This window comes from Hyperolius riggenbachi, chromosome 2 (assembly GCF_040937935.1).
Source record: "Hyperolius riggenbachi isolate aHypRig1 chromosome 2, aHypRig1.pri, whole genome shotgun sequence".
NCBI classification, from domain to species: Eukaryota; Metazoa; Chordata; class Amphibia; order Anura; family Hyperoliidae; genus Hyperolius; species Hyperolius riggenbachi.
In genome coordinates, this window is record NC_090647.1 from 220,817,771 (window position 1) to 220,835,313 (window position 17,543).

The following is a 17,543-nucleotide window of genomic DNA, read 5'->3' on the forward strand; positions in this document are numbered from 1 at the left end:
CACAGCAGGGCACAGGGCTGTGCTCATACCTGACTCCAGGGGCGTCGCTAGCCCAAAAGGTTCGAAGCACGTGCCCCGAACGTTTTGTGGAGTGCCACTAATGTCCTCCAGCAAAATCGCGGCAGTTACTCACCTCCTCCGAGTCAGCCGCTTGGTCTCCGCAGCCTGCAGACATCCTCTCCTCCAGGCTTCTACCTCTAGCGTCTGAGAAGGCATCAGACGCTGGGAGGAGGAGTCTAATGGAGAGGACAGCTGCAGGCTTGAGAGCGGGACAGATGATTTTACAGAAGGGATCAATGGACGGAGGAGGTGAGAAGAACTAATTAGCTCCAGCAGGACACAGCGGTGGTAGGAGTCGGGCTGTCAGCTCAGCCCAGCAGACAGTCTCCCCCTCTAGCCACAGGCTGCAGCAACGTGTGCGCGTGTGTGTGCGCGTGTGTGTGCGTGTGTGTTTTCTTTCTGTCAGTCTGGATGCTCACAGTATCTGCCTGCAAGGCTGTACTGTGAATTATGATGTTGTATTTATTTAGCACCGACATCTTCTGCAGTGCCTTAAAGGGAAGGTTCAGGGAGGGTGGGTAAAAAATTAAAATCAATTTCCACTTACCTGGGGCTTCCTCCAGCCCGTGGCAGGCAGGAGGTGCCCTCGCCGCCGCTCCATAGGCTCCCGGTGGTCTCCGGTGGCCGACCCGACCTGGCCAGGCCGGCTGCCAGGTCGGGCTCTTCTGCGCTCCAAGGCCCGGAACTTCTGCGTCCCACGCCGGCGCGCTGACGTCATCGGACGTCCTCCGGGCTCTACTGCGCATGCGCAGTAGTTCTGCGCAGTAGAGCCCGGAGGACGTCCGATGACGTCAGAGCGCCGGCGTGGGACGCAGACGTGTCGGGCCTTGGAGCGCAGAAGAGCCTGACCTGGCAGCCGGCCTGGCCAGGTCGGGTCGGCCACCGGAGACCACCGGGAGCCTGCGGAGCGGCGGCGAGGGCACCTCCTGCCTGCCACGGGCTGGAGGTAGCCCCAGGTAAGTGGAAATTGATTTTTATTTTTTACCCACCCTCCCTGAACCTTCCCTTTAAAGAGTATATTGTCTTGTCATTTAACTGTCCCTCACAGGGGCTCACAATCTAGTCCCTACCATAATTGGGTAGAGAATGTATAGTAGTCTAGGGCCAATTTAGTGGAAGCCAATTAACTTATCTGTATGTTTTTGGGAAGTGGGAGGAAACCAGAGTGCCCAGAGGAAGCCCACGCAGACAAAGGCAGAACATACAAACTCCTTGCAGATCCCTGGCTGGGTTTCTAATCAGGAATCCAGCGCTGCAAGTCGAGAGTGCTAACCACCTCGCCACCGTGCTGTATACAAGCTATCTGTTAATCAATACTGCTATAACTCTATGCTTTTATATAAGATAAGGGACACTGCCTATTTATGTGATAAGCTGCATATTTATTTTGGGGTTTTTGTGTATTACTGGAGAGGGGGCTTCAGTCAGCATTTTGCTGGGGCGGCCTACTTAGACCGCTGCTAAGTTCATGTAAATTTGGCTCCACCTGTGACCACACCCACATCCCGGTCTGTAGCCACACCCACTTTTCGCCGCGGCGCGCAGGGGTGCCCTCTGGTGCCCCTAATCTTTTGGGATCCTAGCAACGCCCCTGCCTGACTCTGTTAAGTTCCCCAGAGCTGCGCCATGCTCTGTACACACCCACAGCTGCGCCATGCTCTGTACACACCCACAGCTGCCCCATGCTCTGTACACACCCACAGCTGCTCTATCCAAAGTCAACTGTAGCAAGAAAAGAAAGGGATAGTGCTGTGAGCTGCAGGATTGCTGCAGATATTTTGGTGTCTCAACCCGTGCCTGTCCCCAGACACTGCACCAGCCCTGGTCTGAGGAGGATTCTGGGCAGCTGTAATCACAAGTGAATACCTCTTAAAACATCCACAGATGGGCACTTTCTAGCCAGAGATCCTGTCACTGTTACTAGGCAGTGCATGAAGCCTAATTATAGTGAATGGGACTTCAGATACTGGGAACATCCACACTGAAGGTGACTGTGGTGTTTTAAAAAGTCTCGTTGTCATAGATTGTTTATAATATGTGACTATCACAGAAGCTGCCAGTGCTTCATTGCCTTGTACCATGTGGTTATCCCTGGACTGGTCTTTTTCTGCTAGTTTTCAGTCTGCTCCCACCCAACATCCACGAAATCCTTCCTAAATTCAGAAATTTAGCTGCAGTTTTTGTTCAAGGTATGATGGTACTGCCATCTGCTGCCTAATACCGAATATTCCTTTCAGCTGCTAATGGTCTCCAGGCTACATGCATAGCCCCGTGTCTACCTGGCAGCTATGTTGCACTGCCTTAAAGCAGAAGAACACACTAATATTTTATAAACCTAAAGAAGCTACGTTAGCAGGAAGGTTCTGCTTTACACAGTTTTGAATAAAATGCTTTAATCCAATCATGTTGTAAAGCCGCATACTATGAGGGCCTTTCACACTGGTGTGGTGGGTTATTTTACCGTACCTCACCTCTATGCTAATGAAAGACTATTGGTGCTTTCATACAGCATGTGGTGCCCCGGAAGTCGCCGATATACGGCGAGCGCAAACCAACATTACCGCGCGACGACCCAGAAGTCATGTAAGTCTATGGCGGTGCAGGGATCTAAAAAAGGATGGCTGTGCGTAAGCGTATTTTTTACCATACGCTTCCGTGCTCTTCTGTATTTCTGAAACAGAAAGTGACCGCACCGCTGTGGCCAATCCATACTCTGAAGTCAGCCTAAATAGTTCCCCACCATCTTAGCAACATTGTTTCCTTAGCCTTGGCAAAGTTCCCTAAATGTATCTGGAAGTTTTCATGTTTTTTTGAAACAAAAAAAACTAACAAAAAAAAAAAGCAAAACTTAAGTGTAATAGCACTGATAAGTATTTGACTAAGGAGTCGGAGTCGAGGAGTTGGAGCCATTATGGGTGCCCGGAGTCAGTCGGTGGTTTCATAAACTGAGGAGTCGGAGTTGCAAGATTTTTGTACCGACTTCACAGCCCTGCTTTTTAAAGTTTTTGTTTTACTTCCCATTCCAAAACTGTTAGCTATAGATAACGTTTTTGCTATTTTTTTATTACAGTTTATGACCTTATGAACTTCTTGTAGGACATACAAAGAAAACCTGTTCTTCATACTTTTGAAAGGTCAGTCATATTTATCGGCAGTTAATTGTTTATTTCATATAGTTGTATTTTCCTTTTTGTTTCAACAGCTGGACCCTGGCTATAGAAAGGATATCAATACATCACATTTAAAGTCAAAGTGGAATCTGCATGATTGCTCCAGGCGACTTCTGTGGGGCCTTCATCTGTCTCTGACAGAGGGCTGCTGCATCATACACTAGTGGTATAATTTTTATCTGCATAGCCAGAGTAGTTGTGTTTCTGGACTTTCACAGCATTGCCCCTTGACTGAAAGTCCTGGATAAGGAGAAAGCAAACTAAAGCAGTCTCCTGACACCAACTTTGCAATTAGGACTTCATCTATCTAAAAGCAGTGACTTCTCGAAGTAACATGAAAGTTATAGGGCTCGTCTCCACTAGTGCGACGTGCGTCTCGCAGACGCACGCCGGTACTGAGCGGGTGGGCGGGATCGCAGGCGAATCCCATGAGCCGTGCCATGCACGGCTATGGGATTCGCAGCCTCCGCCGCGAATTCTGGGCAAAAAATATGATCTGTATAAAATATGCAAGTGTGCATGATAGAGTTGCGTAATTCCTCAGGGCTCGTTGGTCACGCGCCAGTGTAATGTCAGATATTGCAGCCCGGAAGCAGCCTTCCTCACTGAGTATCGCGCATGCTCAGTGGGAAGTTAGATATTATTTACTTGAAATATCTCCGCTTCCGCACCACGTACACTCCCGAAATTTTCAGGGGAGGGAGGGGACCCCCAGATCTAGCTCTGTGTCGAATTGCAGCCCCCGAGCCCCGCTATTTCCCGAGATAGGTTTGCTGCAATCAGTCTCGGGAACCAGCAGGGCTCGGGGGCTGCAATTCGGCACAGAGCTAGATCTGGGGGTCCCCTCCCTCCCCTGAAAATTTCGGGAGTGTACATGGTGCGGAAGCGGAGATATTTAGGACGTTTTACGTGGCTGCACAATTTAATGGGACGTAGGCTCCTACTGCGCATGTGGGGCTGCACAACGTGCGGGGCTGCAATAGCTGACATTACACCGGTAAGGGAATTGGCGCAAAGTAGTTGAGTCACCGGCTATTTTTAGCTGGCAAGGTCACAGCGCTACCCCCTCCACTGGCACCACCACCTGGCGTAGGGGTATACCGTACTAAGAGAAGGGGGGCGACAGGGGTGAGTCCTCTTCCCCTAAGGGGCGATACCTCATAAAAGGTTGGGAACCACTGGATTAGGGCATAGTATTGACGCTCAGTTCCAGGAATTTTTTTGTAATTTTAGCTTTTAATAGTTTGAAAAGGGGTTAGAAACTTTTAAGGGTTTTTTTGTGCACAATCTCATCCTATTAGGATGTAATTCCATTACTTCATGATCATGAGATGTCCATGGAGCTTTGTGTCTTCAATATGAAAACCAATATTATAGGATACCACAACTGAAATGTGACATAATGAGATAGACATGTGTATGTACAGTGCCTAGCACACAAATAACTCTGCTGTGTTCCTTTTTTTTTCTTTCTCTCTCTGAAAGAGTTAAATATCAGGTATGTAAGTGGCTGACTCAGTCCTGACTCAGACAGGAAGTGACTACAGTGTGACCCTCCCTGATAAGAAATTCCTCTTTTTATCTCTTTCTTGCTCTCAGAAGCCATTTTCTGCTAGGAAAGTATTTTATAGGTGGAATTTCTTATCAGGGAGGGTCACACCGTAGTCACTTCCTGTCTGAGTCAGGACTGAGTCAGCCACTTACATACCTGATATTTAACTCTTTCAGGCACAGAAAGAAAAAAAGGAACACAGCATAGGTATTTGTGTGCTAGGCACTGTACATACACATGTCTATCTCAACATGTCACATGTCAGTTGTGGTATCCTTTAAGGACAGGAAATAAGGAACAGCAATAAAATCTAGGTAGGGATTCTAACTCTTTCCCTCTACAAAGCAAAATATTTTATTTCTTCCTGGCTATATCAGTCTTGGATAGATGGCCTCACTTCCTGTCTGGACAGGAAGCAATTGAAATTATTACATATGAGATCACAGGACCGAAATAGATCCCATTACCACACTACTTAGATAATTTTTCCACTGGAGTTACGGTTAACTGTACAGCCATAATTTCCTCTGTTACTACAAGGATAACTGCACTTATGAAATACAATTATCCACAATGCATCCTAAATGCCTCTCCAGGCCCCGGTACCCGTTTTCCATTCTTCTACACCCACAGGCACCAGCGCACTTGTCATCTGAAGCATAAGCAGTGTTTCATGTAGCACCACGTTTTCCTCTTCGCTGCAAGATGTCATTAATGATAAGTAGGGATGGTCAGCGTTATGCAAATAATTTTGAGATTATTCAGGATTATGCACATTTTGTGTGTAGATCAATGCATGTTAAAAGTAGACCAAACAAATCCAGCTGAGGTGGAATGCAATTGGTCTATTTTCAAACTACTTATATTTACATTTTTGTATTTAATGGACCATCCCCAATTAGAAAGCCATTCCATCCATTTCATTGGAGAGGTTGTCTCCTCTTAGCCCCATAGCAGACCCAGTAACCCCTAGAGTCTAGACAGATCAGTGGCAATCAGTAAACTGTAAAGTCCTAGCTCTTCTGACTACACAACCTACGGTGCCAAGTAGGGATAGTCAATGAGATGCAAATGATTTTGAGTTGATGCATAATTATGCAAATGTTTTATGCATCTTGAAAATGAACCAATCAAATCTCACCTCAGCTTTGATAAATCCAAGTTCACATTGAAGGCATACAAGGATGGCTTTTTTTTTTTGGAGCTTTTAATGTTTAAAAATTTGGTTCATGTACGAGGCCTGACTAGAACTTTCTGCTAACAGGAAATGTGACAAAATGGCTGCTGTGTAGGGACATACTAACTAGAATTTCATAAGCGAGTTGGAACACACCATACATAAGTAGAAAAAACAACTATAAACCCCTAGGCTATTGTGACAGAACAATTCTGTATATTCAGTCTTGTGTGAGGTGTTTTGTTTGCAGAAAGACATGCAAGGAGAAAAGAAAAGCAAGTTGTGTGATTGTATGTAGCTGATCCTCACTCTGTGACAGTGGTATGTCACACAGCTGTTCCCCTGGGGGGTTCAGAGAGCAATCGTGTCTCTCATAGGATGATGTCTATGAGAGCTGATCACTGTGATTGGCTTGGGGGGGGGGGGAGGGGGAATAAATAAATAAAAAGTAAAAAAAAAAAACACACACACACACAAAAAAAACCTAACAAAACATGGCAGCTGTGATCAGAGCCCACCAACAGAAATCTCTGTTGGTGGGGGAAGAAATCACTTGTGTGCGGAGTTGTACGGCCCTGCAGCGAGCCTGGTCACTAGGGTGTGTAAGCCTACGGACCTTAAAGTGAACATCCGGACTAAAAATCGACTCAGCAGCACTGAAAAGGCTTTGTGTTTCTTTAACAGTTTCACAGCATCAGAACTTTGTTTCTCTTATACAAACCTCATTTTTAGCTGCACAGAAGAAAACTGCCCGGGCTTTTTTCCCCTGATGCTGTGCAAAGCATGATGGGATTTCTGATTTTGTTGTTCTCGTTCTGCTGTTTTGGTGCAAATTTTTTTTTTTTTTTTACATTTTGAATTTGACATTTGAAGCCTAGCGTGTGCAGCTGGGAGGGGTAATCAGGACACAGGATAGTTGGAACTGTGTCTCCTGCTCCTTGTCACTTCCTTTCAACCAAAAAGATGGCTGCCCCCATGACAAAGATGGCAGCCCCCATGAATCACAAACATTTGCCTGTTCTTTTAAAACAGGGTGGGTAAGAGATTATATTACCTATCTATTCTAATTAACATAACTAATGTAACTTGATGACAGTATGTTTGTTTAGGCTGAAGTTCCCCTTTAAGAGGTTAATGCAGATTCTTTTTCTGGGGTACAGTACTTATTTGCGGTACTTATTTGCGAGCCTAATAGAGAGGAAAATTCTAATCTCAGACATGCATCATTTACAGTATAACAGCATAGTTTTTTCAATCTTGGTGCAAAATGGTTTACTCTTATTAATCTCCCCCAGTGTTTGGACTGTTCTAGCAACTGAAGCAGCCTTCACATTCCTATATGCCAAGGAGTACATCTATCATCTACCGTAGCTAACAACAACAGCTAGCAACAAAATATTGTCATGCCTTATTGAAACTTTAGTAACAATTGTTCCTTGAAATGATGGAGAAGGATAATTTCCCAATATGTTTTCCTGCTTTTTTTTTTTTTCTTACTTTCCCATCTGTTACCGGTATGTCATTGGCTACATATTGTTATTTTGCTCCTTTGTGTTGAATAAAAGATGTCCACTGTATTTCATGCAGGCTGTGTGTGACGCCAGTAATCCACACAATAACACAATGCTGCCCACAACTGCAGTGAATTCCCGGACACAAGGCAATGGCACGCTGAACTCTCGGGATGCGGCAAGACACACGGCAGGTGCCAAGCGGTACAAGTATCTGCGGCGGCTCCTTCACTTCAGGCATATGGACTTTGAATTTGCTGTTTGGCAGATGCTTTACCTTTTTACATCACCTCAGAAAGTATACAGAAATTTCCAATACAGGAAACAAACCAAAGACCAGTGGGCAAGAGATGATCCAGCATTCCTGGTTCTGTTAAGCATATGGCTGTGTGGTAAGTTACTGTCAGACATCCTCTAAAGAAGCCTCCATGCTCAGGCAGTTTAGAGAATGCTGAGTTATGCAGGTTGTAAGGTTTTTCTCTAGCAATCCTGATGTGAGAAAAAACACAAAAGTTAGATACTTAAAGGACGAGTCCGAGAAGATTTTTTTTTTTCTTTCGTCACACCTCATTAAATTTCTCATGTCCAGCACTCATGAGCGGTGTAATCAGCTAGTCCCAGAACGGCTGTGTTAGGCTCCGTTTCCGTACCCGACCTCCGAGGTCGGGTCTTGTGACCCGGAAGATAAGATCTTCACGCAGGCGCAGTAAAGTTTCCACATGAGGCACGCAGGTGCAGAAGTATGGTAGAGTGTGGGGAGCGCGTTCGCATTGTCTCCCCGTGTTATCTCCATGTCATTTTCACCCTGCATCTAGGGAGGAAATAAGGCAAAGAGAGGGTGGACGAGATTTGTACATGTCCCCTGGGGGAGACAATGCACATGCGCTGCCCAAACTCCTAAGGAAGACTGCGCCTGTGTACTGCAAATGAAATGAGAATTTTAGGAATGCAGTCTGCAGCATGCGGCCTGGGCTGCTCAAAGTTTGCCAGCCCTGTTCTAGCCGTTCTCCTGGTCGGGGACGAGCACCTCCACGCATGCCCAGTAAGTGTTTTTACTCCGTATTTCCAGTGTGGGCATTTGTTCGTGGCTGGGAGCGCGGGCAGAAGAAACTGATAGAGAGATCCAGTGCTAGAGACGAGGGGCTTTTAGAGGAAGCCTCTGGATCATGCAGAGGCTTCACACTACTGAGCTAAGTATCTCACCTTTTATTATTAGTAAAGATGGTCAGTGTGATGCAAATTCTGGTATGCAGTTTGGAATCGGTCATTCCAAATTGGCATTTGACTGACCAAATTCCAAGCTGCGTTTTTTTTGCATGCAAAAAAGTGTTACCATTCTGGATGCAGCCCAGTGGCTGATAGCCTTAAAGTGTACCTGAGGTGACATGATGAGATAAACATGTATGTACAGTGCAAAACATATTAACCTATTTGCAGCTTCAAAAGAGTTCTCGTTTGAGGTAAGTGCACTGCTTTTGACTTTTAATGGCAGAACTCATTGGCCTCAATTTACTAATCTTTATCGAACGTTTGATAATTTACCTCATGAGTAAAATTTAATTTTGAATTCACTAAGGTGTGATAGATTTTTTTTTTTTTTTTTTTAGATCTTTTTATTGATAAAACATTTGATAAATCTATAACGCCTTTAGTGAAATTAAAATTAAATTTTACTCATGAGGTAAATTATCAAATGTTCGATAAAGTGTTCTATAAAGCTTAGTGAATTGAGACCCTTGTGTTGTAAATATCTTGAAATGCTGTGATCCTTTCCTGCTAACATAAAATATAGAAACTGAAAGCAGAAGTCCTCTGTTATTGTCTCACACTGCCCCCTAGTGACAAGTGGCCATAAATACACATTACGTCAGTACAAATTAGAAGATAGGAAATCTAACAAAGAAGAAATAAAAAAAAAAAGTGCTAAAATAAATTGGCCTGGAGCACTTGCAAGCCTTTAAATAAATTGACTGCTAAAGGGTTAAAAACAACTCGTTTTGCAGTGATGGCTATTGTCTCCAATTTAACAGCAGCAGAGTTCCACTTGCAACAATTTGTATTAAGTGTTATAAATGTACACTATGTGCAAGATTTTTTTTTTTGTTAAATTAGATATGACTCTTATAATCAAATATTGCTGAAAGAAACATCCAAAGAATGAGGTCTTGGCCTGAAGAACCACATACGGAGTCAATTAGATGCCATATATGCACATTTAAGTTTATTAAAGTGTGACATTGATAGGATTTAATTAGAGGTCATAATAGAAGAATTGTTCACATTACTGTGCAAAAGATTTGCTTTGCATGGGTCGAAAAACCATTCAGTTATTTGTGGTATCCCATGTGTAACATTTGAAACATGGGCTCATGTACAGGCTGTTAATAAAATTCTATTCTCTCATTTTAATTTTCAGTGTCCACAATAATGTTTGGAGTTGTGCTGCAAATGGGATTTTTCCAAACGCTGAAACTGCTTCTTTGGATTGTATTTGTGGACTGTGTTGGTGTTGGCCTACTTATTGCAACTCTAATGTGGTACGTTAGTCACTGCTGTCGTGTGTGTGTGTGTGTGTGTGTGTGTGTGTGTGTGTGTGTGTGTGTGTGTGTGTGTGTGTGTTGCACAGCATGCTAACCAATTATCATATATTAAAGATTGTTGTGTTTTATAGAGACTTCTATATGTCTGCAATTCTGAAATATTCAATGCAGCTCCTGTTGGCACTTAACCAGTGACAGATCTGCACCATTTGCTGTACTGTGTGTACATAAATAATTGATTACCTTTTAAGCTTTCCCCTCAGTGTAGTTTTCATACATTTTGAGTAACCCCCCTGAAGTGATATTCTGCAGTACAGTGTAATGTTATTGCAACACAACATATGGAACTGTGAGGCCTTGTTCCCACTATCGCACTGCTGCATGCATTTTTCAGGAATTGCAGCGCTGAGCCATTCACTGTAGTGCAGTGAATGGGTCAGCGCTGCCATTCACAGCATATCTGCGCAGATGGCGTGCGATCCTACGCATTGTGTTCCCTTCGCATGGCCATCTGAGCTAATTGGCGTGAATGAAGCCTGAAACAATATGAGGAGATCAGTTCCTGTGATATATTGTTACTGTGTAACTTGTGTGTTGTAACATTCTAGGTTTATCACCAACAAATACATGGTGAAGCATCAAGGAAGAGACTGTGATGTGGAATGGGGATATGCATTTGATGTGCATCTGAATGCTTTTTACCCGCTTCTGGTTATTCTGCATTTCATCCAGTTGTTCTTTATAAAATGTAAGTAAAATCCTTAAAGCAGGGCATGAGGTTTAAATGATTTGTTTTCATAGAAATGTGTGTACTTAATGTGATTAGGTCTGCGCTTCCAAAAACCAAAAGATGCATTGAAATACCATTTGAAGCACAGGTCCGGGTTAACCCCCCCCCCCCCCCCCCCCCCAAAACAAAAAACCCGAAAATCTACTTACCTAGGGCGTCCTCCAGCCCCTGGAAGCCTATCTGTCCCTGGCCGCAGCTCTGCTCCCAGCCGGTGCCCCCACCGTTGCACATGCCGACCTAGCGAAGGCTGAATAATTGCTCCTGCCCCTGTTGTCCAGCAGGAAGTGGATTTGTGTTGAAGTGCAGCCTTGCAGTTAAGTTTTTTTTTTTTTTTTTTTTTTTTGGAAAGGATCATGAGGGCTTTCACTAGCTTAGGAAATGTTCGACTGAGGAAAAAACACAGCTGTTTGTATTATTGATCACAGTGTATTTTAGACATGTTCTTTAAAAAGTGCTTTGGTCACTTAATGCATCGTGCATTTAGGCTTCTGAAAAAATACAGACTGACCGTCACAATTGATAAATAATAAAATACATCCATGCATGAGATCACTTAATAATTTATTATCTTGTACATTTTCAGCAACGTTGGTTACACAGTGCACTGACCTAGCTAGAATCCTTGTATTCACTGTTCTTCCTTTTTTGTTTGCAGTCGTTGTGTCTTCAGAAATGTTCATTGGATATTTCCTGGGGAATACATTCTGGTTGATTGCGATTGGTTATTATATCTATATCACATTCCTTGGATACAGTGGTAAGCACTTCTATTCCATTTAATGTTAACTCTTGTCATTATGTAAAGTAAAGATTGTGTGTAATTTAAAAACGGTTACTATTTTGCTCCTTTTTAGCAGTTGTACCTTTTTAAATCTTATACACATTAAATGGTGGGGAGAGGGGACTGGACAGATATCTGAAGATGTAGGGGTGGTGCTGGCCATAACAATCACTCTTGGAAAAATGACATCAAGTGATTATGAAAAGTAGCCACTGTCAAAATGTACATGGCTCTTGCTGGTGTGTGGGTATAGTCCTGGAACAGCAACAGGTTAACAACCATAAAGGAAGTTGGAGGCAGAGAGTTTGCAGAAATCTGTCATAAATTAACAATGTTTGCGGATGATGTCATGTTATTAACTAGCCCCCATACCTAGCTGCCTAGATCCATATTGGAAGAATTATGAGAAATCTGTGGCCTTTGTGTGAGCACCACAAAATCTAAGGCGCTAATTATTAACCTCCTTGGCGGTATGATTCTTTTCTGATTTTAGGGTCAAAGTGGTACAATTTTTTTTTTTTTTTTTCATGAGCTTTAGACTGAAAGCAGGAAGAAATCATGCTGCAGATAAATCTGCAGCAGCACCAGCGCGTTACTCACCTCCCTGGGAATTAGGGCTGCAATTCTTCCGCCTGTCCTCTGGGTGGCGCTCTACCCGTATGGTGAAATTGTGGTTTATGGTCATGTGACAAATGGCGAGTGATTAAGAGCCTCCGAGGACTGGAAGAAAACGAGCAGCATGCATCCAGGAGGTAAGTTACAAACGCCTGCTGCGCTGCAGGCTCTGCATACACCACCCGGTGCCTATCCTGAGCCTGGAGCGGGATTACCACTAAGGAAAAAGATGCCGTAGAATCCCTGCTGACTGCTCTGCAACCTCTTATTGCTGATGGACGGTCACAGAGTGGCTCCCCCAGGACCGCCTAACACCTCCCGCATCCCTGCTGAATTACGGACTCTTCTCTGTAAACAGCCTGTCGGAGCTGGCAGGGTAGGAGGCATACATTTTTTTTTTTTTTTAAATTTAAAGCAGTTTTTAATGTTAAAAAAAAAAAAAAAATCAGATCCCACCAAGAGAAAGCTGTGTTGGTGGGCAGAAAAGGAAGTAAGATTCATTTGGCTTCTAAGTTGTATGGCTGAATAGTAAGCTGTTAAAGCTTCAGAATGCAGAATTGTTAAAATGGCCTGGTCACTAGGGAGGTGCCAACCTGTGGTCCGCGGGACGTTCCCAGCTGGGCCGCAGGACTGTTGCGCCCCCCCCGCCGCTGTTACTAACTTAGCAGCGGCCGCTTCCTTATAAGCGTGTATTATGGTATGGGTAGGTGGTGCCCGCCGCTGTTATTCCCTTAACAGCGGCCGCTCTTCCCTCTCCGGTGCGTGTACTTATTCCAGCAGCATCTCCCGGCTGCTGTGTGTGATGCAGCAGGACTCGGTTCCCATAGTAACGGCGATACACATCGCCGCTACAGGAAGCCGCTGCCCTGCTTCCAGCCGCATCAGACAGCAGCCGGGAGATGCTGCTGGAATAAGTACATGCGCCGGAGAGGGGAGAGTGGCCGCTGTTAAGGTAATAACAGCGGGGGGCACCACCTACCCATACTGGGGCACTATACTGGGCAGTACCTACCTACTGTATACTGAGCACTATTCTAGCTATACTAGGCACTATACTAGCTATACTGGGGCACTACCTACCTACCTATACTGGGCACTATACTAGCCATACTAAACTCCCTATACTGGGGCAACTATGCTAGCTATGCCACTGCACCCTAGCCCCCCTCCCACTTTCCACTAGGACGCGTACCCAACGTCCATCTAACTCACCAAACCCCTCCCACGGTCCGCGCAAAAAAATTGACAGAAAGTGGTCCCCGGGCTGGCAAAGGTTAGGGACCCCTGCTCTAGTGGTTAAACTTTTTACCCTACCAGTGACAAGCAAAGAAATTCCAGTATGTGAGAATTTATCTCAGTAATGGATATTTTGCTCTTTACCAGGCCAATTACCCTGCATTGGTTAAAGAGTTGGGTTAATTATTTAAATGTTGGAAGCGGTACAACATTTCCTGGTTGAGGAAAATAGCAGCACTGAAAATGACAACCCTGCCTCAGCTTTTGTACCCCTTAAAGTCCTGCAAATTCTATTAACCATTTTAGCCCACAGGGATTTTTAACCTTATGTATCAGAGCAATTTTCACCTCCCATTCATTCGCTAATAACTTTATCACTACTTATCACAATTTATTGATCTATATCTTGTTTTTTTCCGCCACTAATTAGGCTTTCTTTGGGTGGTACATTTTGCTAAGAATTATTTTTTTATAAATGCATTTTAACAGGAATATTAAGAAAAAAATGAAAAAATTCATTATTTCTCAGTTTTCGGCCATTATAGCTTTAAAATAATACATGCTACCATGATTAAAACCTATGTATTTTATTTGCCAGTTTGTCTCGGTTATTACACCATTTACATTTTGTCCCTATCACGATGTATGGCGCCAATATTTTATTTGGAAATAAAGGTGCATTTTTCAGTTTTGCGTCCCTCATTTACAAGCTTATAATTTAAAAAAAAATTCGTACTGTACCCCCTTCAAATACATATTTAAAAAGTTCAGACCCTTAGGTAACTTTGTTTGTTTTTTTTTTTGTTTGTTTTTTTTATTTGGGTAATTTTTTTTGTTGGGAAATAAACAGTTAATTTTTAATGTAATGTGTATAAATTGCCTTCAAAAATGTATGTAGATGTAGTTTTACTATTTGGCCACATTTTTTCCCCCCTTTGTGCTTCTCGCTTCCTGAAAGCGCAAGGAGGACGGGGAACTTTGTTTTCAGAAAAACTGCAGCCTCCGATAAGAGACCGTCGGTTTTTCTGCTGGGGACTTAGATCTGTGAATGGGAAACATGTTTCCCGTTCACTGATCTCAGGGCTACCGGGGAACGTGCGGGAGTGCGCCACTGCAGCAGAGCAGCCACCTGGATGTGATGATCATGTCCGAGCGGCTGAAATGGTTAACTGGACCAATATTAGAAAAAAAAATCACAAGAAAACACTATTTTTAAGCGGGGGAAAAACAAGGTCCAGAATAAAGAAGTCAGTGTTCTACTTTCCAAAACTGGAAGGTGGCGTAGGCCAGCCACGTTTAAGAAAGTATTACTATGTTGCTCAAATAGCCCAATTGGCAGAATGGCATGAGAGAGAGCACTGGCCCATGTGGGTTTAATTAGAAGCAGCAGAATGTTTTCCAATATCCTTATGGACTCTTCCCAAGAAGAGAGATCTCACAAAGCACTCAAAATAAACTATATAAAAAAAAAACTGTGGTAAGATGAAAATACTATTTTAGCCTCTGATCTGATTTCAGGATTGAATGCTTTCCTTTTTAGCTAATTGGCAGATTTATCTACTGTAAATAAGTTGAATGTAGAAATTTAAAACATGGTAACTTACCGTATTTTCCACTATATAAGACACACCTAGGTTTAGAGGGTACACACCAGGGGAAAAAAAAAAAAAAACTAAACCTGGTGCATCCATATTCGAGGAGCGTCTTGTACATGTTTCCCCCCAAATGGTGTCCTCCTGTGTCCCCATGCCTCCACTATTTGTTCCCCATGTCTGCCCTAAGTGTCCTCATGTATCCCCCTGCCTGCCCCATGTGTCTTCTGTGTCACCCATGCCTGCCCCATGTGTCCTATGTCCCTCATACATGCCCCATGTGTCACCTGTGCCTGCCCCATGTGTCCTCTGTGTCACTCGTGCCTGCCCCACGTGTCCTCTGTGTCACTCGTGCCTGCCCCACGTGTCCTCTGTGTCACCCGTGCCTGCCCCATGTGTCCTCTGTGTCACTCGTGCCTGCCCCACGTGTCCTCTGTGTCACCCGTGCCTGCCCCATGTGTCACACATGCCTGCCCCACGTGTCACCTGTGCCTGCCCCATGTGTCCTCTGTGTCACTCGTGCCTGCCCCACGTGTCCTCTGCGTCACCCGTGCCTGCCCCATGTGTCACACATGCCTGCCCCATGTGTCCTCTGTGTGACCCGTGCCTGCCCCACGTGTATCCTCTGTGTGACCCATGCCTGCCCCACGTGTATCCTCTGTGTGACCCATGTCTGCCCCACGTGTCCTCTGTGTGACCCATGCCTGCCCCACGTGTCCTCTGTGTGACCCATGCCTGCCCCATGTGTGACCTGTGCCTGCCCCACGTGTCCTGTGTGACCCGTGCCTGCCCCATGTGTCCTCTGTGTGACCCGTGCCTGCCTCAGTGTCCTCTGTGTGACCCGATGCCTGCCCCACGTGTCCTCTGTGTGACCCGTGCCTGCCCCACGTGTCCTCTGTGTCCCTCATACATGCCTTGTGTCCTCTGTGTGACCCGTGCCTGCCCCATGTGTCTCCTCCCTCCCCCCACGTGGCGGTAGGTTGCAGTTTGTATCGGTGGGCGTTCGTAAGGTGGTGATTCCCTGCCCCTTTGCCATATAAGACGCAGGGACTTTTTCTCCCTATTTTTGGGGGGAGAAAAAGTATGTCTTATACGGTAGATTTGATGTAAACGTAAAACATCCATACTTATGAATTCCTCAGTATGCCACATATTCTATTTGGCTATGTACACACTATGAGATTTTCTGGCAGATTTACTGTCAGATCGATCATTTCCGATAGCAGTGAACGGAAAACAGTCGGAAATCAGATCGGACATGTTGGAAATAATCTCACAGTAAATATACCAGAAAATCTCGGTGTGTACCTAGCATTAAGGCCACGTCATATAAACCAATCTGTAGCAGCTACAAATCTCCAACTGCAGCTGCTGCAAATGTTATCCAGTGCATTACCTAACACTGGACTCCCAGGAGCCAGGTAATCAAGGCTACTTTAACATTACAGCTGGTGCTTATATTTTCAGTTGTTTTTGAGTAGCCATGGTCAAGCAGATGCAAATAATTCTGGCTTGCATGCAAATTTTATGCAGCTTTGAAATTGGGCAAATCAGATTAAACAGGAAGTTAATTTGATTGGTCCAGGTTTAAGCTGCATACAGTTTGCTTGAAAGAAGGTATAAGTATCTCATTGACCATCTCTAATATCACCAGCAGAGCTGACACCTGCATTCCATATTGATTTGCTCCCCTGAACTAACAGTTAATATGAAGCAACAGCCAATAGCTGCATAGGCTTGTACTGTAGCTTGGTAACCCCCTCAGGTCTTTGCTGGTGCAGTCTTTTGCTAGTGTGATAAAATCATGACCATATTTAACGGGATTAAATATTCGGTCTGCTAGAAGTCTGCATGTTTTGAAATGGCCTTCAAGGTAATTTTATAGTTGCTTTGCAGAATAATTCTGCATGTCAACTCACTGCCCATACAATTCTATAGGGCTATTCACAGTACTGTGTTGTAACGGATTGCGATATTCTATCTCGCTGCATGCAGGCTTTGTATTAAAGTCTATAGCCAGCCTCCATTGCAGTTAACATTTGTCATAACACATGCGCTATGCAACTGACTACTGCGAACGTAGCCCTTGAGCAATGGGTAGTAAGATTAAATTGTTGGCAAGACAGTTTAATTCTACATTTCTGGCTTTCTTTGTACTGTAACTTCTGGTGTGTAAAAGAAAAAATGTTTCACTATGAATGAAATGGCATGCAGTTATGTTATCTACAAGTATCTTTTTCATTTAAAGTGGACCTGAACTCTTGCAGAGGACAGAAGGAAAAATAGAGAAATGCACCCTGTATATATTTAGAGAGTTTAGCCTGTCTAATTCCCCCTCATCTGTGCCTAATTACAAGTTATAATTTGCTCTCTCCCCATCACCTGACTGCCACGGCAAATAAGCTCATTTGAAAGCAGAGGATGGTAACAATATGTTTGCTTCCATGAAAGCAGGAAGTAGAAACAGTGCAGATGTATTGCAGGATTTGGATCAGCTGTAGAAAAAAAAATTATTTAAA

At 44.2% G+C, this 17,543-nt stretch overlaps 1 protein-coding gene across 2 annotated transcripts in view; it reads left to right on the forward strand.

Annotated features, from left to right (window-relative positions):
- The window catches only part of UNC50 (unc-50 inner nuclear membrane RNA binding protein), a 49,767-nt gene that overhangs the window by 1,838 nt on the left and 30,386 nt on the right, over positions 1-17,543 (forward strand). For both annotated transcript variants that reach the window (XM_068268184.1, XM_068268183.1), the window contains exons 2-6: positions 3,131-3,194; positions 7,547-7,862; positions 9,887-10,007; positions 10,619-10,758; positions 11,456-11,557. In XM_068268184.1, coding sequence (XP_068124285.1) covers positions 7,583-7,862; positions 9,887-10,007; positions 10,619-10,758; positions 11,456-11,557 — 643 coding nt within the window. In that variant the 5' untranslated portion in view covers positions 3,131-3,194; positions 7,547-7,582. The remainder of the gene's footprint in view (positions 1-3,130; positions 3,195-7,546; positions 7,863-9,886; positions 10,008-10,618; positions 10,759-11,455; positions 11,558-17,543) is intronic.